Raw genomic sequence first — 25027 nt, forward strand, 5'->3', positions numbered from 1 at the left:
GCAAAGGTGATTCATATTAGGCTGAATGCTACTTGAGCTGTCGATACCATCAAAACAGAGGCAATAACCGGATGTCTTGCTTTTGATGTTCAAATTTCCCAGGATTTTAACTGAGCACCTCTAGGACTTCTTATCTATGTTGAGAAGGTTGAGCTTGACAGTTCCTGTTTGACCTTCGAAACCTCTTTCAGTTCCATTCAGTTCCATGGTAATCTGTTAATGAGGACTGTGTAATATACCCCAAAACGCAAGTAAGTGGACCTTGAGTTGAGATTGTTTTATCAACTACTTGATTAAAGCTACACAAACATTGTCGTTTGGGTTAAAAAAAAATGACTTGGCTAAAATTAGGGAACAGTCGTGGTCATGGCTAAAAGAAGAATTACTTGGTTAAAGTTACTGAAAGACTGTGGTCATGATTTAAAAAAGAAAACAACAAATATCTGTTGGAAGTTAACGGAAAACAAGCAGCAGTCTCCCTCGTCAAAGCCACATGCTTTGTTGACTCATCGATCCACCCCAGCCTACTCCCTGAGAGGTTTCGCTGTGCTGTAACAACATCACACTACACTACTTCTGACTTTTTTTACACATAGAAATAGGTAGTTGTTGGTATTTAATAAAACAACCAATGCTGCAGTTTTTCTGGTGATGACAGTCTCATCAAAGAGGAACAGTGAACACAAGTTAAAACTATCCAACAGGGATACGATGGATAAATTCACACTATGGTTGACAAAACCTGCAACCCAATGACCCCCCTACTGTACTAAAGTCAAGTTTTTGAATCAAATTTGAAATTATTTTGTCTTGTATCAATGTGTATACAACATATCTTCTTTATGCATAAACTCTCTCAAAAAAGACACACAAAGTGAGAGTTCATAGGACATAATTCAAATCATACAACCAAGTTAACTGCAACATGCACAGCTGCTAAAGAAGTTCTCTGCTGGCTTGCTTTTTTGTTCATTTGCCAACAAAGAAATCACCTTTTCCAGACACTTAAAGATTTATGTAGCTGGAATTTACAGGCTTAAATGTAAAATTCTATTTTAGCCTTGGTTAGTTTATAAAAAAAATCCCAATTTAATGGTGTAACACCAGCACCGGAGAGGTGTATTATCTTGGTGGCCTCAGTGACTGTCTAGAGTGTGTTTGTGTGTGTGTGTGTGTGTGTGTGTGTGTGTGTGACAGGATAAGACGGATCTCGGTCCAGTGATCACGCCATCTCCCTCACTGAGCCATGATACTGGCTGTCTGAGAGTGTCAGATACCAGAGCAGACGCACACACTCACAACCACACACAGAAAAACACACACACACTTGTCTACTGAAATGGATATGTTTGTATGTAAGAAAGAATGCAGGCATCCATTCTGCGCAAGTAGATGCACACATCTTCCATACGCCTTTAGAAGGTAATGATGTAAATGATGTGACCTTTTCCGAAATGTCTCTTTCGTGTCACCTTGTTCACTGGGAAAATTCCCCTTTTTCACCACCTTGTCATTTTCCCTACATATTTAACTGGTGTTGAGTCAACCTGGCAGCTCAACTAGTCTGTCTGAAGGTCAATGTCTTCACTGTAGCTTGTAGATGTTAAACTACCTGGGGAGTGTGTCCTTTTTTCTCTCTCATTGTACACAATGAAAGTGACACGCTCTTGCACATTTCTGACAGTACAGAGGGGGGTTTTGCGTGTTAAAAGTGAAATGTCACATTTTAGTAAAAGGTCACACATTCTAATAGTGAATATTTTGTGTTTAGTCAAGACATCGCTAACATTTTACTGTGTTTCACTGTTGGAATCTGAAGTCACAGACAATTTCAGACTAATACTAGCAGCATATGTCAGCACAGTGGAGTTGTACTGTATAAGGGGAGATGAGTTTTTGATGATTTTGCCTCCAGTGGAAATTCGCCTCTTAGAAAGTCAGAAATGCTCTTTTTCTCTCAAAGGTCGCTCCAACATGGCTCCATCCCACTATTATAACAAACATGACATGCTACAACAAACAAGCTGAACAGACAAGTGCTGTGAGTGTACATGTGGATTTTCATTTCATTTCATGTAACTCTTTGGATTTGAGGGACCATTTTCTCTGACGCATCAACAGGAAGCAGGCAGGGAGCAGTTAGTAGAAGAAAAAACCCAGAGTGGAGAGACTACACTGACTGTGGAGCAGAAATTGCTGCCACTCCACTCACATAAACAGAACTCCAGGATACTCATTACGACTGGGTTTGATCCTGATTGGCTCCACTCATTAATAAAATAGTGAATTCCTCTAATCAGACAAGTTTGCGGTGGTCAAAACTGACACACCCACATCATTGCTATTCCTGTGATGACTTGTGATGATGAACACACACATTGCATTACCTTCACAGTCTGGAAGAAGCAGCAATGGCAATGGGGATGTCATTTCCTGTTCTGTATTCATTCATTCATCCAGTGGTGGAAGTAACTAACAATATTAACACAACTAAGTACTTTAGTCCATTTTATACTTCTTCTTAGAATTCTACCTCACAACAATTCAAAGGGAAATAGTATTCTTTTTACTAAACTACATTATTTTTTACAGTTATAGTTACAAATTACATAACAAATTAAGATTTTACATTTAAGACATAATGAGCTAATTAAATATGATGCATTGTAGACAAAAGTTTGTAAAATCACACACAAGATGCATTTTACTGCACTGAGTGCTTTTATTTTTGATACTTTGAGTATATTTCACAATTAATACTTATGTACTTGTACTTAAGTAAAATCTTCAATATAGGACTTTTACATTTTACAGTGTGGTAGTACTCCACCACTGATTCTTTGACTGTGGGTTACATAAGTGTTTCTCAAAGAATATGCTTATGAATGTGCCTGTTCTCCTGACTATTTACAAAAAAGCAGTTTAGGTGTGTATCACATAATGAAATCAAAACATTTGGTTAAGCTCAGTTTCATGTTACAATTTTATAGTTTTAATGTGTGCATCCTCAAACACCCTCAAAATTATTTTAGGTTTGGAGCATAGCGCATGCAGTCAGAGCAGACTATTAATCTTCTAGTTAATTTAGTTTAATCGCTAAATGTAATGTCTGATACTGAGAGATGCTTGCTCTTTAAGTTAAATGTTTAACTTGGCTATTTTTTGAGTACTTAATCACTTAAAATGTAACATTTACATATGTTTGCTTTTGTCCAGTAAGATGATGACCAGTGCAAGGACAGGTGCTTGCTGGATTCGGTCTTTTCAGATTCGCTGACTGTCAAACAAGACCTTGACTTCCTCTACACTGGGAACTGCATCACCTCCTACACTCTAAATACTCAGGTTTAAGTTTTTATACAATGTGAGATGATTCATTTCCACCCCATGAAATGGGAAAAAGATGGCATTTGAAGCAAAGGAGATGGTATTTTAAGCTAAAGAGTGACATCTGGGTGAATCATCTCCAGTATTACGCAGCAACACTAACTCAATGTCATTTCTTCCTCACGAATCACCTACAAAAGATATTGAGGATAATATAGGGTATAACCACAAAGTTGTGTTCATGTTCACATCACTGGCCATTCTAGAAAAGAAAGTGAGCAAAAAATCAAGCTGAATGAAAAGGGATGGGAATGCGCTTCAATTTTCATGTCTTGCATTACTTGCAAAATATTAACCACCAACATTAAACATGTTTCAGTTAGTATCAAAACATCTTGTTAACACCAAAAGATACAGAAATAAGCATATGCTGCTGCCTTTTTAGCAGCATAAAAGAGCCTGCCAAGAGCATCGCTCCAAACCAATCTCTCCCTGAAGCAAACAGAAAGTGTTTTACTTACATTGGTTCAGGGAATGCAACCCTCAAATGGGACATAGCATTTTCTATTTTTATGGCTGGCACATCAGGGTCTACTTGGCTTTGGTGGGCATGCGACGCTTTAAAATGATTTTTATCAAGAAGGATTGTCTCTGGTGGGAAAATAAATGAATAACACAAGCAGGTGAAAGTTGTCCTGTCATTTTATCTGTTAATCCAGGACTTTTGCCCCCTGTATTTTATCTGTATCTACATCTCCAGAGGTTATTTACAGTATTTACATGAACATGTCTTTCTCTCTTTATTTTCCACTCTGTCTTTTCTCTTTAATTTTCTGCACCCTATTTTTCTCTTCCCCTGCTTTGTTATCACATCTTTTGCCACTTACCCAGTAACTCTCCTCTCTCAGCTTCTCAGACTGGTGGGAAAACCTTATCAGTCCCTCTCATAGGCTTATACACACTTAAAATACAGTTACAGTACTTTGAAATAGAATACACCATGTTGTCCTTTACCCTTTTAATGCCTGCAAATTAATCACTGTGAAACAAAGGCAGTATAGCAATTTATTGAACAGAGAGTTTCCAATCATAACTAACCAGGCACGTCAGGCCTGTCAAGCTTTGGATTTCTGTACATGTTAAAGCAGTGTGCTTGAGTAGGGTATCTCTGCAGACCAGAGACTTTGAATGGGAGTGGTAACTGTCAATCATTTTTTGGCCAGAAGCTTATAATCATCTCTCAATCAAAAACTAATTTCACCAATATGCCGCCTGAATCAGTTGTCAATAACTTTTTAATTCGGCTAACCATCTTTCTCATGTGGACACACACACACACACACACACACACGAAGAAGCAAAGTTGCCTTGTTTCTCAATGTTTAGATCCTAGATTTTCAGCTCTAGTCAAAGGATCAACAGCTGGCAATGTTTTTAATGAACATTTTAAAGTGGAAGTAGAGAACTTCTGATCATAACAGAATATAGTAACTTTCACCACTGCTCATTTTAGAAATTACACGTCACAAGTTTTGTTGGGCTAACCTCTATGGGAAATTACAGTAGTAAGCTAACAGGCTAGAAAAGCAGTGGAAACCGGAAGTGCAGTAGTGCCCTTGCCTTACGAAAGTCGGAACAAACTTTTTAATTAGGCCTTGAAGATCTAATATGAGTGAAGTTTTAGCAACTGGATTGTTTATTTCTCTTCTCAGATTTGTTCAGAAACAGATTTTGGTGGACTGTTAAGGTAAAATAAGTGATACGTAGACTACTTCATACAACGGAACCCTACTATGTGAGCTGGGGCACAGTTAAGTCCACTGGTGTGCAGAAAGCGTAGTGTGGAGAGTTGTATAATAACAGTCAGGAAGATAAGAGCGCTCAGCTGACAGTTAGGCTCTTAAAGGGAATTATAGATGCACTTGCGCCCAAACAGAGCTGGAGAATAACCTCACCCCACGGACCAAGGGTGACCAGATGAGAATGGATGAAATTCGGGACAGGGGAGTTGGGGACAGGGGTCACGTAGCCACGGTGGTGTGGCCAAGTGCAGTACATTACATTCAGTGTCAAAGAACAGTAAAACACGTGAAAGTCAAAACTCAAGGCTAAAATTTATTACTGTTTGTGAAGTCAACTGTCTGCCTAGGAAATGACTGACTGTCTTGTATGTCAATGTGTAAATCATTATGCGTTTCATAAAATCAAAAATATATAGGCCTACATAAAATAAATTCAGAACAGGATTACAAGTAATATAGCCTGTATTTCAAACACAACTACACATTGTTTCTAGAGGAGCAATAATAATGTTTACCTCATGAAGACACTATAAGCTAAGCCTCACTGGAAACAAATAGTATTCCTGAGTTCAGTTGACTCAGTGTTTAACATTATACCTAGTTCAGTTCATGTTGAAACAACTGAACCAATGACTCAAATGGGTGGCTTAATTTTCAATATAAGGATTAAAATGTAGCTTTAAGAATAATTTAGAGTAACATCAGACTCTCTGATAATTTGTTATTAATATTATGAAGATCAGTTACAGATTCTGAGGATGAAGCACAGTGTCCTGGCTGTGTTTACAAGACGCATGAACCATTACGCACAGGTGACAGGTATGTTACAATCATTTTTAAACATCTTTTCAGCAGCTAAGCTTGTCCTTAAGCTGTAGGATCTTACAAACACATATTTTTATCACAAATTCCTCCCGCTGTGGCGGCTGCACTCTCTGTCATCTGGTTTAAAACAGGTTGAATGACATCAACAATCTGTTATTTATGATAGCCTATTCAGTGCAATAGACAAGTGAAAACACATCAATAACTTGTACATGTTTGTTTACTAAAGTTAACGTTACTGTGATACGTGCGGTGACTTAAACAGGACACAATTTTTTGTGTGTAACTTAGATTATGCTATTGATAGCCAGCTAAATCAAAAGCTGAAATGCATTAAGATTGACAGTAACTGATCAACTTGAACTAACTTATAGGTTATCTTGTTCAAATATGATTATCCATTAGGTTGGCTGGCCAAACAGCTTAGCTATCTTTTTTTCTCTTCACTTTAGCCTCTGCCCCTGTCCACCCTGGTGTGAGGACAATGCCAGTATGTCAATCCGTTCACACTGGCAGAAAAAGAAAAAATGTCCAAGGAAAAGCAAGATGAGTGCCACAGAGAAGTCGACTTTATTGTTAAAGGTTTGCTGCCTTTTTCTGCAGTGGAGGCTCCATGGTGGAGGTAAGTAAGCTGTAAAGGGTTTTGTTGTAACTTAAAGGTAGTTGGCCAGTATAGCCTAGGTAATCTTTTAGCCTAGTTAATGTTTTTTGACTTTTATAGTAGATTGTTGATGTTTTGTGTTCTAACGTCAATTAGGGAGATGATAAGAATCCTAAATCCCAAGTATCAGTCTCAGAGCAAAGACATACTGTCAAATACACTCATACCTGCATGATATGCAGTAGAAAAGGAAAATGTCAAGAGAGAGTTGGAAGACATGAGGGATGTGGCTGTGACTGCTGATGGGTGGACCACTGTGGCACAGGACCAATACTTGACAGTTTCACTCCACTATGTAAAAGAGGGTTCCATGAAGGAGAAAATCCTGCATACAAGAGTAGCGTCCACATCACAGACAGGGAATGTTATAAGAGAGGACATAAGCAATATTCTGGATGAATTCAGTGTAAAGGACAAAGTAGTTGCCATGACAATAGGCAATGCAGCAAATATGGATGTGGCAGTAAAAAAAGATAAGTATTAGAAAAATTGGCTGCTTTGCTCACACTTAATATTGCTGCTCAAAAGCTGTACACTATACCCTCAGTATCAAAGCGGGCAGAAAGAATCAGTGCTGTGGTGGTGTGGTTGAAGAGGTCCAGCCTGGCTAAACCTGTCCTAAGAGAGAAGCAGCGTCTTCTCAGTAAGTAAACATAAACATTATTTTCTGTTGCTAGCAAACACAACACACAGCCTTTCAGTAACTATTATACTGCAACCTGAGCTTATCTACACATTTTATGGCAGACTAAAGTAACATAACCCCCCTCAGTGGCGACCAATTGAAAACTCGAATATGAGGATATGGTCATCTGCTATATCGCACATTAGTTCATATTCAAATATATCAAATATATATGTAGTACTATATAGTATAGTACTATAGTACAAGTGAAAACACAGTAGAGGAGCTAATGAGTAGGACCTCGCAACAGGTGTTTATTGTCATTGGTAATCTTTTACTCCTCTTTCATTGTATCGTATAAAAGGTTTCAGTCGTAGTCATCTGGACACTGTTTTCAGAATCAAGACCTTTTCTACGACAGAACACTCCTGGACGAATGAGGGACTACACCGCCCTCTTTCATTGTAGATTAATGTATATGCCCACCATAATCTGTATTGAATACAGACATCCTGTTTATTTCCTGCTTCATTTTCAGAAGAAAATTAACTTGTTTGCATCTACATAGTGTCTTATTTGTTCTTTTTCTCTTTCGTATTTACTAGGAGCTATTTGCTGAGGAGGACATGGCAAGTAAGAACAGAGCACATTGACAGCACTACATAGAGGGTTCAGGAAGAGACGTCTACCATCTGCCCTATCCGCAGTGAGTCCAGTGACCTGGTGGTGGACCATGAAGTACACTCTGCCAATGCATTCAGACTTGGCAGCCAGGTATCTCTGTGTGCAAGCATCATCCACACCCTCAGAGTGTACATTTTCTACTGCTGAGGACACCATCAACCAGGAGTTACCTGAGAAAGCAGACATGTTAATATTTCTGAAGAAGAACTGCTGAGTGAAGCCCCTGTAAGATGGTCTTAAGTATGCAGCGGAAGTGCCACACTAGTGATTTCTCCTGCGAGCAGTAGCCTGGCTGTTCAGACCAGAAGTGCATTTCTCAGCGCCGGTCAACAAGCGATTCTGCTCCTCTGCTCTTTTCTAGTCACAATAAGAAGCTGACCTTGATAATAACCTCATGAATTTATAACTGAAAGCTTTGTATGTGTTTCTGCGGGGCATCACTTCTTCTGGAACAATGAAGTTAAAAGGATCACCTTGTGTGATGATTTGCCGGGAGGGGCACACACACAGACACAGGCCTATGTGTGTCTGTTTGCTCATCTCTCTCGCTCTCTGTTTAGAGACAACTGACAAATATATGGAATAAGTATGTCATTTAAAAAACACAATCACAAACAGCAGTGATACTATTTCTAATGAATATAATGGATGGGCAGATCTTGATATTTCATCATGTGGGGGGAAAAAAACACTCCCTAGCAGGGAGAGGGGCAGAGAAAACAAAAGGGTTGGCAAGCATGGGATATTATTTATCAGAATCAGATCATATACAATATCAATTTATATTGTTTATAATAGATTATCAGTGTGTTTTGTTGCCGGATTCGCTCGCGGCACACAGAAAAAATAGACCAGAGGCCGGAACTATTGCAGCTGAGCACAAGCCGACTGCAGAGCTCTGTGGTGGGTGTGCCGAAAGGAAGTGGGCAGCACTTTGAGGTGCTTCTGCGTCCTGTGAGTCCCTGCCATTAGACACTGCCTTGCAACTGTCCATTTATGCACTATTTCCACTAATTCAATGTATCTGTTCATTGTATCTGTTCATCCCTTTGTACTCTAATATTTTTTCCCGGGGCGGCAGAGGCTCAGGTCTGAAGGTTTTTATTGATTACTTAAAGGTGGGGTGTGCGATTCTGGAGAAATCCAATCCCATGACAAATACCATTATATAGGTTGTGGGTTAGCAAACTGTCCCTACAGTTGCTGCTGCTGCGAAGCAAACAGCCAGAGAGGACAAGACGGTTTCCCAGAGCCAGCACAGCAGCTCCAGACAGCGATACTCACAACTCTCCTGCTACTATAGAAAACATCACAACAACAGCACATCTTGGCAAACTAGAAAGTAAGCTGAATGTCCGTGGTCAAGACATTTAATGTTACCTGACACACAAATCATCAAACACCTAAGTTTTCAGCACACACAATGAACTGACAGCTAGTGGACCGTGAGGAGATATTCGCTGACGTGTATTGGATTAGAATTGCATACCCCACCTTAAACTTAAAGTTGTGGTAAATAGGTTTATTTTTTATGTTGTAAAACTGCTTTGAGTGGAAAAATGCCAAGGTGTTGAAACATATATATGTTTATATAAAATTGGTATCGAAAAAGTATCCTTCAGGAACTGGTATCGAAGTCTAGGTATCGGTATCGAAAATTTTAGTCCTCGATCAGAGTGTAGGCTAACGTTAGCGGCTGTGTCCTGCTCTATTTGGAGAAGTTCACACTCCAGCAATCGAAGCCAAATTCGTTATCAGAGATAGTGTTAGGTTCACCAACGACATTGGTTAGCCCTCATCTTTGAAGCTCTTCTCTCAGTGAAACCTACTTTTTTAAAATACACACAATAAAACATAAATCTAGTCTCTGTTTTGCTAAGTATGCAAACCATCTAAAATATTTAAGCAGCTTATAGAATTAGACTGAAATAACAGTTTTATCTTACATTTTTCCTTAACTCTACATTGCAATCCAAGAACAACGCTGTTTCTTTATTTATTTCTTCTGTCTTCATTAACTTGCGAGGATATTGAATTTTTGCCTGGAACATGTAGCTTTAGCCTCAGTTTTTTTGCATGAGATCATATACTGTAGATAGTCAAGTGCATATATAAAAACCCTTTACAGGGTCTGAAACAAGTCAGCTGGAAACATTAAAATGTCTAACGTTAGTTCAATTAGTTAGCTAGCTACAGCTGATAAATTCTGCTGTTATTTCAACTGACAAAATTAACGTTTGTCATCTCCAAATGAGAAGTCTGCATTTGTCTACCTCTGTCTGAAATCAAAGAACCATTGCAAACTGTGCCATGCCAGAACAGAAAGCTTGACAAGCGTAGAAACAGTAACTAAGGGGGGCTGGTCTTAGCAAAGTGTCAATTAGGTAGTAATAGAAACACGATAATCCTGGCTCCTAGAGGCTGTAATTATCACTCTATGACAGCTAAAATGTTGGATGAAACAACAACAATGTTTTAATATTTTAGAGCCTTTCTGAGCTGTTAGATTTTTATATTCCTTTGCGTAAAACAGATTTTGAAATTTTTTGCCTGATGAATGCAAATTTGTAGTATGTTAATGTAATTTCTAGGAGACAGGGTTGAGAGGAAATAGTCTTCGCACATAGTAAGACACAGAGTGCTGTGCTGCACTATGTACAGTATACTCCAGTGTATCTTTTGGGCTATTTCATAAATGCCAAGTGATGTGCTTTGAAAGGATTTTCCCACAGGACCAACTAAATGATTGACCAGAAAGCGCAGCTCTTAAGTGTGCTCAGCAAATGGAACCCAATGATGAATAGAAAAAAAAAGATCTGGGGTGTGACCTTCAGGATGAAGAGTTTATCCATGGTATAGCCTGACCCTTTCTTATCCTTCTTGGACCGAAGCCTGAGAAACCAGATGGAGAGACAGATGAGAATGAAAGTAATAACAAATAAATCAGCTATCCAAGCAGAAAAGCCAGCGGTAACTGATTAACCCTATTTGAAATAAAGAATAATTAATCATTTGATTTCTCATAATGGGATGCTAGTCTTTCTAAATTAGATTATTCTTGTTTCATGTTTCATTCATACCTTACATTATTTATGTCAGTATATTTCGTCCATAAATATTCTAAATATTCTAAAGAAAATTGATCTGGGGACATTTTAAATTTTCTTCAGTGGTAAGAATTGGCAAGATTCCTGTCAAACCATTTTCAATTGGGATTTGAAAGAATCCAACTTCCATACACTCAGGCCAGGTTTACACACCAGCCAAACATTACACCACAACTGGCTAATTAGCTCTCCTTTCCCAGAAGCAATTTCAGTTGAGAGTTCTGTGCCTACTTACATATATACGTTCATACATGCGCACATGCATGTCATGCTAATGTCATTCCCACACAGTTCATTTATGAAAAGTTCACAATTTCTTCACATAAAATGGAAAATGCATTTGGAATGATTTTATTAAAGCGACACCTGACACGTTATCATACCGGCAGTTTAAAACTACAGCAAGAAGCAACAGTTTGGCAATTTTGAAAAAGAAACCAATGAAAAACATGTACAGTTGGTGAGTTCAACTTCTGCAGTGAGCTAGTTATTATTTCTCACTCACTGTATGGTGAAAAAATACCACCAAACACTAGCATCAGTGCAAGTTGGACTGTAGAGTAAACCTACTAGTATATTTTACTAGTATATTTTTATAAGGAGGGCTCACATGCTTTTTAACTAATGAGGATAAAACACTTAATTTAACCTCAATTTGTATTTGAAGTTCCCCAGTAATCCCCTCATCCATTACATATTCAGCATCGCTGTGGAAGTCCCTTAACTGGCACCTGCTCTCTAGTTTTATCACTTAGCCTGGAGGAAAACATCTGGGTAAATATCTGGCCAAATGTTATTGTAGTCATGTTTTTGCTCTTCAACTTGTCACCTATCTTTGTGCATTTGTGATGTGGATTCTGTTGTACAAATTAGTTACACCTTGATCTATAATCTTTGTTGCTTTTTTATTTTTTGTGGCTTTATTTGTTTGACTACTTTTCTTATTTGCATAAATCTGCATTTTTAAATCTTTTTGTGCATTTAAGACTTTACTTTGTTAATGTGTTTTATTGCCATTCAAATGGAGTAAAATAAAGCTTTTTCAAGCAACCGTTAATTGCCTGGAGGTTTCTCATCGTGCTAACATCTAATAATAATAATAATAATAATAATAATAATAATAATAATAATCTTTGTTTATAGAGCACTTTTCAAAATCCACATTACAAAGTGCTTCACAAAGGCAACAAAAATAAAAGTCATAAAAACCATCTGGTTTTAAAAGAGAACAGATAAGAACAAGAACATGTTTTAAGGAAATAAAAGACAGTTCAAAGAAAATTAAACCTCCAGTAAAAACAGGAGAGGCTCTCAGATAAAAGTATGCTTTAAGAAGGGACTTAAAAGAGATCACTGACTCAGCCTAAACAATTTCCTCGGGCAGGCTGTTCCAGAGCCTCGGGGCCCTGACTGCAAACGCTCTGTCCCCTTTAGTGTTCAGCTGGGCCTCTGGGACAGACAAAAGACCTCTGCCCGAGGATCTCAAAGTACACACCGTGTGTACAGTTCTAAGGTCAGAGATATAGCAGGGAGAGAGGCCATGAAGAGCCTTAAAAACATACTGGGCGCCAGTGTAAAGAGGCTAAAACAGGAGTGATGTGATCATGTTTCTTGGTTCTGGTTAAAAGCCTGGCAGCTGAGTTCTGGAAAGTCCAGAGTTAATCAATAGATTTTTGGTTTACGCAAGTAAAAAGGCTGTTACAGTAATGTAGGCGTGATGAGATGAAGGCGTGTAAAATGGTCTCTGTGTCTTTAAAACATCTGGCTCCTAACTTCACACTGAAACTGGTTTAGCATCTAGCCGGTGGTTTCTGCAATGCCTCACCTGCCGTAATCCTCTATGAAACTAGAGTTGTCTGATGACAAACACCTCTATATGTCATCAGCTATTTCCCCTTCTGACTGGTTGATTGCTTGGCCAGCGAACCTGCTGCCACCATAAGTCCATGAAAATCATGCAAGAGATTCCCAGGAGGGTTTAAATGTCCAGCTTGAGAACCACTACAGCCTCTCTGTTGCTCATCTGTCACATGCTTTCTGGCTTCAACACTATTGTGGTGACACCCGTTTCCTTCCAGGTCAGCTCATCCACCAAGCACCTGACACCAGAGTTCTAACACAAAACCAAAGGAAGTCCCCTCACTGCAACAGAAATGTCTAAAATGACTGAAAACGACAGCAGGTTTAATACTAAAAAAGCCTATGGATTTGAAGGGTGTAACACAAAGGTTCCTAATGTGGGGGTCGGGAACCCACAGGTTGGCAAGAGAAATCTTTTGATGATTAACTACGTAGGAAAGAAAAAAACTATCTGTAAATAAACTTGACCTAATCATTTTGAGAAGGGGACATTTTTTCTTTGAGCTGATCACAACATGTAGACATATGCAACCTGTGAAAACAGGCCATTGTCATTGCTTCATTTTCAGGGGACAGAACCAAAACGGTGGAGACCACTGGTGTCAAAGAGGGCCAACAAGCTCTTAACTGAAAAGTAACAGTAGCATGCCTAACCAACTTGTTTTTTGCAGTGTAATACCAGTGCTTTTTACAGAAACTAATCTAGAAAAAGTCACAAAGGGGGCGTTTTTAAAGATGGCCTATTTCACTTCAAAATTGTAAAATAAGCTCTTAATGGTGGCTTCAAATGGTCTTTTTTTCAGTCTTTTCACGCTTCCACTTCCTTAAAAGTCTACTAATAACATGAAAGATACATTTATTTTCTAACACAATAGGTTTTTAGAAAGTCTTTTGAATAAAAGTTGATTATCACTAAAGAGGGCAGAGGTATAAACTTGTCATCATCAGCGTTTGAAAAACATCCATTCTGTGTGACAGTACGTCATTGTTTTAAATCAGCTTAATCTTGGTGAGACTGTTAACAAGACCTGCAAAAGGAAATTTCAGTTTCTGTAAATACAACAGGCACGACAATAAAAGTCACATAACCACTGAGCAGGAGGCTGGTTGATTGATGATTTTCTAATTGCTGTGTCTAATTAGTTCAGTGATTTTCTTTGTTGCGGCAGCACTGTGCTGCCATGGCAATTTGCTGGTAACAGGTGGAGATTTTGAAGTCAATGTATCTCACAGTAATTCACTCCATTCGTACACTCTTCTCCACCAGAGCACCTATAAGTGCTGGTGCACCAGAACAGGACTGCGGGGCAGTGACAAACTGCACTGAACAACTGTGGCCTGTTCTTGCTGCCACCTTTTTTAGCTGCTTTGTTTGAAGGCAAACATTTGTCAGCTCCTCCTTTTACCTCCTCCACTTCCTTCTCTTTTCACAGAACTAATGCCAAACTTGTTGTAGTATCAAGTCTTCCCTATGATACTTTTGGTTGTCATGGCGAAATCCCTCTTAGCATAAATTCTAACGCATGCCATATACCTTAGGCCATTATCTGTGTGTTACAGTACAGTATAGGACAAATGTATGTGTTGTTGCACACTGCTTTTTTCTTCTTACATCACCCCCTTTTTGATCATTCTAACTTATGTTAATACCCTTTTATTATACAACATGTGTAGTATATATGCAAGAAAAACATGCTTTTAAGCTTAAATATTGTTAAGATTAAAATGATATTGGCCTGTAGGTATTTATAACCTTTCTAAAATCTAATCCTAATTTCCTCACCTCATTCTCATCACCAGATCCCCAGCTAAACTTGGACTTAGTAAAAACAACATTATTAAAGAATAATATCAAACTTTAATGTGTCTAAGCACTTCTCCAGGGTCTAAATGTCCAACAGCCCTGAAGCAAAATAAATCAAAATTGCTTTCTAAATATATATAGTCTGACTTTCAGCAACTTTCATGTGCAAGTATCAGCTTCTTCCTCTGCAGAACTTGAGGACAGTCAAATCAACCTTTCGCCACACCCTCACTCGTTTATATAGCTCAATCTCCCTCAGGCTGTCTACAACCCTTGAGCCCTTGAGCCATTGTGTGGAATATTACGACTTAATGAAAAAGTCTGAATGTTTAGTCTATGTCTGTCTGTACTGCTTGCTGACAAATGGCATGTGCTTAGTAGAAAACAATGGACATGACGTAGAGTAAGGTAGAAAAACCCATGGCTACATTGATGATGCAGAAGGCAGGAGGGGAAAAAAAGTCATTGGTTACCAGCAAGATGTAAGAAGGAAAACTGTGAGACAGCAAAAATACTGCTTAGCCTCTTGGTAAGCACAAGAAACAGTGTTAAACCTCCTTGCACTCACTCTGTGATACAGGTGAAAAAAGATACAGGTGAATCAATGTATCTGACTACTAAACTACCCTGCCTCCACAATCAGGTTCAAGATCATTTCAAAAAGAAAAGGAAAAGGAAACCAATAAAATTGCACTGCACACACTATAATAATAGACTAGGAATAGATGATCATGACCCTGATTCAATTTATTGCCAATCTTGATAACCTAGAGAGACATACAGAAATTGGAAAAAGAACAATAATTCAACATCTATTAATCCCTGTAGCATGAATGTGATCCAAGCTTTACAAAAACTGAATTACAAAAAAAGGAATAATATTTCTGGGAGAACAGCCTGTCTTTGCAGAATACATACAAACATACATCCTTTCCTTTACCCCAGCATCCACTGCTGGTTATAGTATATCATATATTGCTATTTAATACCTACATATTTCCCTGAGTCTTTTCCAAATCCCAGGTGTGTGTAACAGCTTGGCTTAGACCCAGTATCCAACATGGGAAACTAACCTCTTCGGGTAAATCCCCTGCCTTCACAGGGTTAACGGCTCTTATAAACCTGGTAAAAGGTCCTAGACAAGTGTTCTTTGTTCTGTGATATGTAAAACACTGACAGACTAATCAACACTTTTACAAGCAGCTTAAAATAAACCAAAGAAATGTAAACACAATCACAAATCTCCTCCAGCCCCTGCAAGCTCATCAAGTTCAAATAATTATCTTCTTGAGAGGCTCTTTCTGCTGATTCAGGATGTTTTGAGGAGAATCTCAGTAGGAAAGGTCAAACATATTGTAATGGAGTGTGTGATCACACACTCTCTATCACTCATATCCCAGCAGTATAAAGTAGAGTGGCCTAGCTTCAGATTACAGCACTGCTGCAAAATGCAATTCATCACCGGTAATCATTTTACCACACTGCTGCAGTTATTGAGTGTATATAGTGTGCGTTCAAATATGCTGCGTGCTTGTGCAGGCATGCGCCCATGCAGATGTGTATGAATGTGTGTTTCTGTGGTGAATTCCAGATTGACATTGCAGCTGGACTGTGAGCAAACATTCTGCACAATGTGAGAAAAGTACATTGTCCCACAACAAAAGGACATATAGGAGACAAAGTAGAAACATGAAGCAGAACAGCATTCGTAAACAGCACAGGAGGGAGAGAGGGTGTGTGGGGTGGGAAGTTCAATGAGGGCTGTTAGGTGAAGATAACCCAGGTTCCATTTCCAACTTGTTACAGTGGGGGTTATGGTTTTTTGATTTAATACTGACCACAAAGAAAAACAAATATTTTGCCTTAAAAGGACTATACTGGTGTGTTACATTTCAGCACCTTATCTATTTTATCTTATCTACACTGCATACCAATGCAGGCTATACAGTTTTAGATGTACAGTGTATTTCATACTATTTATTTTAAAGCGGCTATAATCAATATTTTTATATTAACAATGGATCATATGAGTATTTGTATGTGAAAGGGGTCGCTCGTAGTGAAAAACGCACAGAGAATTATCGCCTGACTCTGCAGTTCCCCTCAGTTAGATGGAGCTTTGATAGCCTCTTTCAGCTCACAGTTTTCCGGCTTGCAACTTTAGTGTTTTGGTTCACTCTCACAGCTCTCATCAGCATTGTTTTCAAATGCAGCAGGCAGCTGTTTTCAGCAAAATAGCTTTAAAAACCCATTGTATGCTCCCCAGCCAATATCACACAGCAGACAAAATTGGCTAGTAGCTTACATTTAGCATTTACCCACTAAAGAGCCAGATATTTCCCTCAGGAGTTGGTGGAAACCAAAACAGACAACCCTTTCTCATTCCCAAGACGACATATACCATCGTTTTGTCACGCCCCTGTAAGTCACGTGACATAAGTGACATAAGTCACATGACGTAACTTAAAACATAAACGCTAAAGGGTACCTTGTGCGTCTGTATACAATGCCAAGGGGTGTGACAAAACGTCGCTATATGATGCCCTGGGAATGAGAACGGGCTGAAACAGAACTAAAAAGAGAGTAAATATTGGACTTACACTTGCCAGGTGGCCAGAAACACAACTCCAAATGAATGATAATGTTGCTCTGTGTCTGGATAATGATAATAATAAATAAATAAAACTTTATTTATAGAGCACTTATCAAAACAAAGTACAAAGTGTTTCACAACAAGAGAAATAAAATACCACAGTGAATGACGAGATAAATACACAAAAGCAATAAAATAAACAGCCAGTTCAGGTAAAATCAGGATATGCTTTCAGATATGTGTTTTGAGACAAGACTTAAACAAAGATACTGACTCAGACAACCTAATTTCTTCGGGCAAGTTGTTACAGAGCCTCGGTGCCCTGATAGCAAAAGCTCCGTCCCCCTTAGTTTTCATCCTGGACTCAGGAACAGACAGGAGACCCCTGCCCGAAGATCTCAAACTACGTGAAGGTTCATAAGGGATTACAAGGTCTAAAATATAATCTGGGGCCATGAAGAGCCTTAAAAGTAATCAACAAGATCTTAAAATCAATCCTAAAACCAACAGGGAGCCAATGTAAAGAGGCTAAAACAGGTTTTGTATGGTTGTACTTCCTGGTTAACAGTCTAGCAGCTGAGTTTTGTACAGTCTGCAGTTGTGTCAAAGTTTTTTGATTAAGACAAGTGAACAGGCTATTACAATAATCAAGGCGTGAGGAGATAAAAGCATGTACAACAGTTTCTGCATCACTAAGATTTAAAATAGATCGGATTTTTGCAATGTTTCTGAGGTGATAAAAACATGATTGGACAAGCTTAGTGATATGTTGCTCAAAACATAAATTGCTATCAAATAGGACACCAATATTTCTTGCAAAAGGCTTGATATGTTGTGACAGGTTACCAGTAGATGGCAGTATTTGTTTAGTGATGTGTTGGGGCCCAATAACAAGGATTTCAGTTTTATTTGAGTTGAGCTGAAGAAAATTTATCGACATCCAATTTTCTATGTCAGACAAGCAGTCCTGCAGAGAACTCGTACTAAGGTCAGTGGGCTTGACAGGGAGGTACAACTGCCTGTCATCTGCATAACAATGAAAAGAAATACCATGTCTGAGGATTACATCACCCAAAGGAAGCATGTACAAAGAGAACAGTATTGGTCCCAGAATTGAACCTTGAGGCACACCGTACTTGATAGGACACGTACTTGACATGAAGTTATTAATGCTGACACAGAATTTCCTATTGGACAGATAAGATGAGAACCAGTATAGTGCAGTGCTAGATATGCCCATCCAGTGCCTCAGTCTATCTAAAAGAATGCCATGATCAATTGTGTCAAAGGCAGCATTTAAGTCCAACAGCACAAGAATTGAACACATGCCTGCGTCTGCATTCATTAAAAGGTCAAAAGGTGACTTTGAGGAGGGCTGTCTCAGTGCTGTGGTGTTGACGAAAGCTAGATTGGAACTTTTCAAAGGTATTATTGTTTTCCACAGCAGCAAGAAGCTGCTTAGATTCAAGTTTTTCGAGAACCTTCGAAATAAAAGGCAATTTGGAGATTTGGCGATAGTTATCCAGGAGGGTGGGATCAAGCCCAGTTTTTTTTAGGACTGGCTGGACACAAGCTGTTTTAAAGAAATCAGGGACGCAGCCAGTAGACAGTGAGCTGGGGCGCAATACAATCCATAACTTCCAATAAAAACCTAGTTGGGATTTTGTCCAGATGGCTGGAGGACACGCTCATAAGAGACATGATGTCTGCGAGTTCAGGCAGTGTAACAGCAGAAAAATTGCTCAAAGAAACCCTGAGCGGGTGATCCACATCTAAAAATGCATGATTGGGGGTGATATCAGATCTTATTAACTCCACCTTTCCAGCAAAGTGCAAAATAAACTTTTCACAATCAGCATCACACTCAGCAGGAATCTGGGGTTGTGCTGATGGGCAGAAATAAGTGCAGAGAAATGACATGTTCTTGCATCCTTCACCATCCTATTATAAAGGCGTAGTAACTCTTTCATGGCCACAAAGTGGACCTGGAGACCTGATTTCTTCCATCTGCGTTCTGCTCTTCTGCATTTCTTTTTACTGCTTCAAATACTGTCATTTAACCATGGCTATTTTCTAGTCTTTGAGTTTGGTCTATTTTTCAGAGGAGCCATGAGATCTAAGGTTGAAGAACACAGATAGTTAAAATAATCAACCAAATCGTTGGTGTTGGAGGAATCAGGAAACACATTCCCAGGAGAATTGAACAGTGGACAGAATTTTATGGCACTATGCTCATTAAGGACGCGTGTGTACTTAGAGCAGGATAAGACAGTGCTAGCAGCCTCTAATTCACAGTTAAAAACAATGCATAGGTGATCAGATAGAAACATGTCCCTGATTTCCACAGATGGGGTTTTCAGGCCCAGACCAAAGACTAGGTCTAAGGTGTGGCCACGGGAATGAGTTTGGCCAGACACATGTTGTTGAAAGTTAAAAGAGTTAGTGATATTTAAAAAATCAGCAGCAAGAGTATTAGAGGAGTCATCAACATGAATATTAAAATCACCACAAAGAAGAATTCTATCATAATTTAACACAAGACTGGATAAAAAACTCAGGGAGTTCCAACAAGAAGGAGCCAGCTGGTTTAGGGGGGCGATAAATAACAGCAAATATGACCGGGAGGGGGCTGCCAAGTTTAAACATGAGCACTTCAAAGGAGGAAAAATCATTGCAAGCTGTGTAAATAGGCAACTGTTTGCTAGCAAGTTTGCAGCAATGCTGTGTTTACAGCCTATTTCCACTGCCCGAAAGTAGCCAAAAAAAAAATGGCAGGGAGATTTCCAATAGATTTTTATTGAAACTTAAAGAAAGAAAAAAGAAAAAATGCATTCAAATTCACAACAGCATGGCTTGCAAAATGGTTAGATGTGATCTAAAGTATGAAAAGTAGAAAATTGGCTAAACCATGCAAAACCACTACTTAACCATAAACCTATCACAGTGCTTTTCCAACATTGTTTATGTTGCCTAATCTTCACTTTAATGTATTTGTTTTAACAGACATGCACATATGGTATGTCATGTTGAAACAAAGCGCTAACAAAACAAACAAAATCATCACATTAATCATGTCCACAACATGCAACACATGTCCACAACATGCAACGAGTTTGTAGGCATTAAATTTTAATTTAATTTTATAAGAATGTGTGGGTGTAATTATCACTTAAGTATCCAAATAATGCCCTACCTTGCCAAGTATTCCCCTGAGCTGGCATTGCTCTGTTGTACATCCATACAGTTAGTAGTCCCAGGTATGAGTGCCAGGGCAGGATTCTGTTGGGCTGCACTGCCCACTGCCCGTGCGACCAGCTCCACTGAGTCGTGGACGTAGTGATCCAGAGAAGGGGACCCCATGACCCCGTGTGCCAGTAGTCCCAGGGGCAACCCCTCTGTTCTCAGCTCAGCCACATTCTGGCTGTCCCCCAAAACCCAGTGAAACTCTGGGAGCATCATCCGGGTGGCCAGCGTCCACAGACGGCGCACCTCACGGATCTCGCACCCAAATGTCACCACTCCTGTTGTGGATGAAGGTTCTCTCAGGGCCTCAAGCTGCCGCATGATAGCTTGCTGCTGGTCTGATTTAGAGGAGGAAATGGACGAAGAAGCAGAGGATGAGGCAGCGGGGGAGAAGTAAGGTAAAGACGACAATGATGATGACGCCTCCGCTCCTGTTGTGACACCTGATGCCACTCCTGAGTATGATAATGGAGATGAAGATGGTGGTGAGGTTGAGGCGGTAGTTGTCAGATTGACAAGAGTGCCCAGGTGGAAGCGGGTGTTGTTCTTGATGAGGACAAGGAAGTCACTAATGTCCCATTCCTGGCAGAGCAGAACGCTGATGTCCCACCAGCCATTCATCATCAGTAGGGAATAGAGGAGACGGGATGGTGGGGCCTCCACGGTCTGCATCGCCATTTGGAAATGGAGAGAGTTCTGCGAGGAGATTGCAAAAGGGGGAACGGGGGAACGGGTTCACACAAAGGAAGAGAATCATGTTGGAAGGGTGAATGTGGAAATGAGGTGATTTGGGAAAGGGGAGGTAAAAGGTGCATTTACAGAGAAAAAAATTGAATGAGTATAGGGGAGAGAGGGAGGATGATTTAAGAGATTGAAAAATGGATGGAAGAGATATGAGGAAAGAGCATAGGGAATGGGATTGGAGAGATGGGACAGAGATGAAGGACAGTTAAACAAATAAACAGGAGGAAATAGAGGGAATATAAATGTAAGGGTGATGGGAGTGATAAACAAGTAGTGATGGGGAGGGCAAAGGGTCATTTGGATTTCAAAGAGGACAGAGAGACAGGAGAAAAACATTAGAGGAGGGTGTTTGAAATGAGGTGAAGATTGCAAAGAAGTAGTAAGGGAGAAATGAGATGGATGAAAGGCAAAATAAGGACAATGGAAGGATTGGCGGAGGAGGAGGTGAGGTGTAACGTTAAGGAAGAGGGGAGAAGGTTAGAGAGGGATAAAAATGGGAAGATGGGGCACCAGGAAGGGGAAACAGAGGTAGTAGAGCAGAGAAGTGAAGAGAAAAGGAAAGAAAGAAAGAGAGACAGAAAGGTTATAAATCCAACAGTAGAATTACTTTCTATCTTAGAATTCAATTTGTTCCTTGAGAACAAACACAGTCTGCTGGATATAATGGATTTCAGCCTCCACTTACCTGCTTCCATGAATATCATTATTCACATCATAAGAAATACACTACATCTATTTTTATTTGTAGTCTCTTCATATTTTAAGCAATACCTAAGACCTAAAGAAACTCAACTGGGCCCCATTTCAAAGCGGTCTTTCAAATACTGTACTCAGTCATTTCCAGGTAATTGAATTCACGCCTCAGATTTGCAATTCATAAATTCATCAGTTGATCGATGAGGCCTGGACAGATCAATGTGTAAAGCATGGCAATGGTGTATGATTTCCACATGGACCAGGAATGATAAAGGAGCGTGGTCTCATAGTGCTGTACGGTGCTAAATGCTCAAAAAAGATACTAAAATGAGAAGCTCGATTATATGCTCTGTTTTGAAATATCCAAAATGCATTTCTGCAGTAGCTTCACCAAAGACATAGATAGCACAAATATAATTTACACAGTTTTTCATCATACATAATGTTGAAATTCTGAAATAAACAGGATCTCAACTATTGTTTGTAGGTCCTGTTATGTAAGAGGCTGACTGTTTTCCTGCTTTGTAGTTTGGGAAATGGGCCTTCTCTCAGTGATGATTGAACTTGGCCAATACCACCTTCAGAAGAGAACAACAATATATTATGTTAAAGGACCATATAGGTGGTATAGAGGTTGGTTTCACGTCATTTCAGTATGTTTAATCACCTTTGAAGCAAATCCACAGTGAAAAGTCCATTACCTTTATTTTTTTTTTTTGGTCACAGTTAATGTTATCTTTGTGTAAGGTTACAAGCAGGGAGCAATTTCAGAAGTCAGGTCAAGTCAAGTCAGTTTTATTTATATTGCCCAATATCACACTACTATAATTAATATTTGTATATACCATGGATGAAAAGACTACGTTATGTGTAAGGTGTCACTCATAGTGACAAACCCACAGAGAATTATTACTTGAACTTTCAGCTCATTGTTTTGGTTCACTCTAACCTCTCTCATCGGCATTGTTTCCATCCATTTTCATACCATACTTGAACAAACTAAAACAGCTTTCTGCAAGGTTGGACATTAATCTTAAAAATATATTGTATGCTATAGAAAGTACAGTAAAGTAAAATATGGATGATTTGTAGGTAATTGGCTAAAACAGGCAAAGCCACCGCATTGTTCCACAGACTCCCTTAGTGCCATTATGATCGGACCAGTGCAAACTTACTGTCCTCTACACATAACAGTGCACTGCACCTACAGGATTATTGTAAGCCAGAAGATCAGCGCAGATACGTTTCAGAGTTGACACAGTCACCCCTGTAATACTTTAGATAATATTAAATAGGCCAGATCAGACTGCATGAGCTGCCAGATCTGCTTCAGTGTACTTTGGCATACTGTACCCAGCACACAACATACCAGCCACCCAGGCAATCAATTAGTCATGCATTTGCTTGCATGCACTCACATACACACACACACAGAACTACACACACTTATAAGGCCCTCAGCAACTCTGCTTAATTGACTTTACAACTTTTACACAAGCTTTGCACTAAAAGTCCATTAGATTAACCTATTGGTTAATTTCATTTATCCCATTACTCACTCTACCCAATAGGCATGCAAATAAGACAATCATTATTCATCTGCTTATTGCACATACACGGCTGGATTATTCCTGCAACAAAAGCACCAACAAAAGCTATACTACGTGTTTTATTTCAGATTTAGAAGTCCTGTGTCAAGGAAAGAAATGGTAATGCAGTCCACAGGGCATCAGACTTTCACCTCCTCTCATCACCCAGGAGGATTGGAGGATTTATTCTCAGCTGCCACAATTCTGCACTGTGATCACCATAAATCTGTAACCCCTCTCTTTGTTCCTCATGTAAATAAACAGGAAGAATTTTGCTAGGAAGCGCGGCTGCCTGCTTGCTTACATAAATACAGAGGTATGCTGCTTTCGATGCAGCGGGAAATCCCAGCTCTGTTGTCACTGTACTCTCTTTCATCACTCTTCTCTCTTCAAAAATCATAATTTTTTTCTGTGATTTCTACACAACCAAAATATATTCGCTGTGAGTTTTTATGCGAGGAAACTCACGTATGGTAAAACTGCAGGGACTGGCAGAATCATGAGCCAGTGAACAAATCAAATAAAGTAGTAATGACTTGGTTATTGATCTTTTCTTGATTAGATGATTCATTGTGGAGAAAGTGCGAAAACTGATTTAAATGTGTTTCAGGTATTTTTTTTTTACAAGATTAAAGATGTTTTCTTTTGTAAACATATAGAATACTGTCCAGTTCTTGCAATAATTTACAGAGAACTGTTGATTTTGCAAAAAAACCTCATTATCTTGCAAATGTTGCAAAGTCCTCCACTAACTCACCCCATAATCAGCAAAGCCCTATAATTCATCTGTTATCCCTGCATACATGCTGAGGACATAATCACGCCAATATTCTAATCAGCGTAATCTACAAATACATTTACCAACATCTAATTCCAGGCTTACTATGTGTACCTGTGTACACAAGTTATACAGATGTTCATGACAAAAACCTTCTCTGAGTTATTTTCTTTCAATCCCAAAGCCCCCTGCCCCTTAGCCTAAGCTCATCCTGAAGTGTAAAGAATCAAACAAAAACTGGTAGTTACACTCTCAGATTTCTGGCACACTAAGTGGTGATACTATAGCTATAGGTGATACTATAGCTAAAGCATCTATACACCCTGAAACACATGAGGGACTTTACTTAAATTACTTTTGAAAATAGTACATGTTAAGTTGCTGCATGCCAAGTAGATGTATCTATCAATACCCCATGTTGGTTATTCATAATTGATCGTTATTCATCGTCATCAGTGCTGTTATAAGGATCGATACAGACTATTTTGGGTTGTCAGTGATTTGGAACTCTGTCATTTCATGATGCATTAAAAAATAGATTAAAGTGCTAATAGTGATAATATCGACAAATCCTACTTAATGGCATTCAATAGTGCCAATAGTGAGGTAATGTTTGTAACTGTGATTAAGTTGACCCAAAGCCATTTGACATATTATATTGAGTAATTTCTTTAATTACTCAATCTCAA

General features: G+C 39.1%; 1 protein-coding gene across 1 annotated transcript in view; it reads right to left on the reverse strand.

Moving 5' to 3' along the window:
• grin3a (glutamate receptor, ionotropic, N-methyl-D-aspartate 3A) overlaps positions 1-25027 on the reverse strand; it is a 54947-nt gene that overhangs the window by 21956 nt on the left and 7964 nt on the right. The window contains exon 2 of the mRNA XM_044174918.1: positions 20482-21227. Within this exon, the coding sequence (XP_044030853.1) occupies positions 20482-21227 (746 nt within the window). The remainder of the gene's footprint in view (positions 1-20481; positions 21228-25027) is intronic.

The sequence above is a fragment of the Siniperca chuatsi genome, linkage group LG18, assembly GCF_020085105.1.
Source record: "Siniperca chuatsi isolate FFG_IHB_CAS linkage group LG18, ASM2008510v1, whole genome shotgun sequence".
Taxonomy (NCBI): domain Eukaryota; kingdom Metazoa; phylum Chordata; class Actinopteri; order Centrarchiformes; family Sinipercidae; genus Siniperca; species Siniperca chuatsi.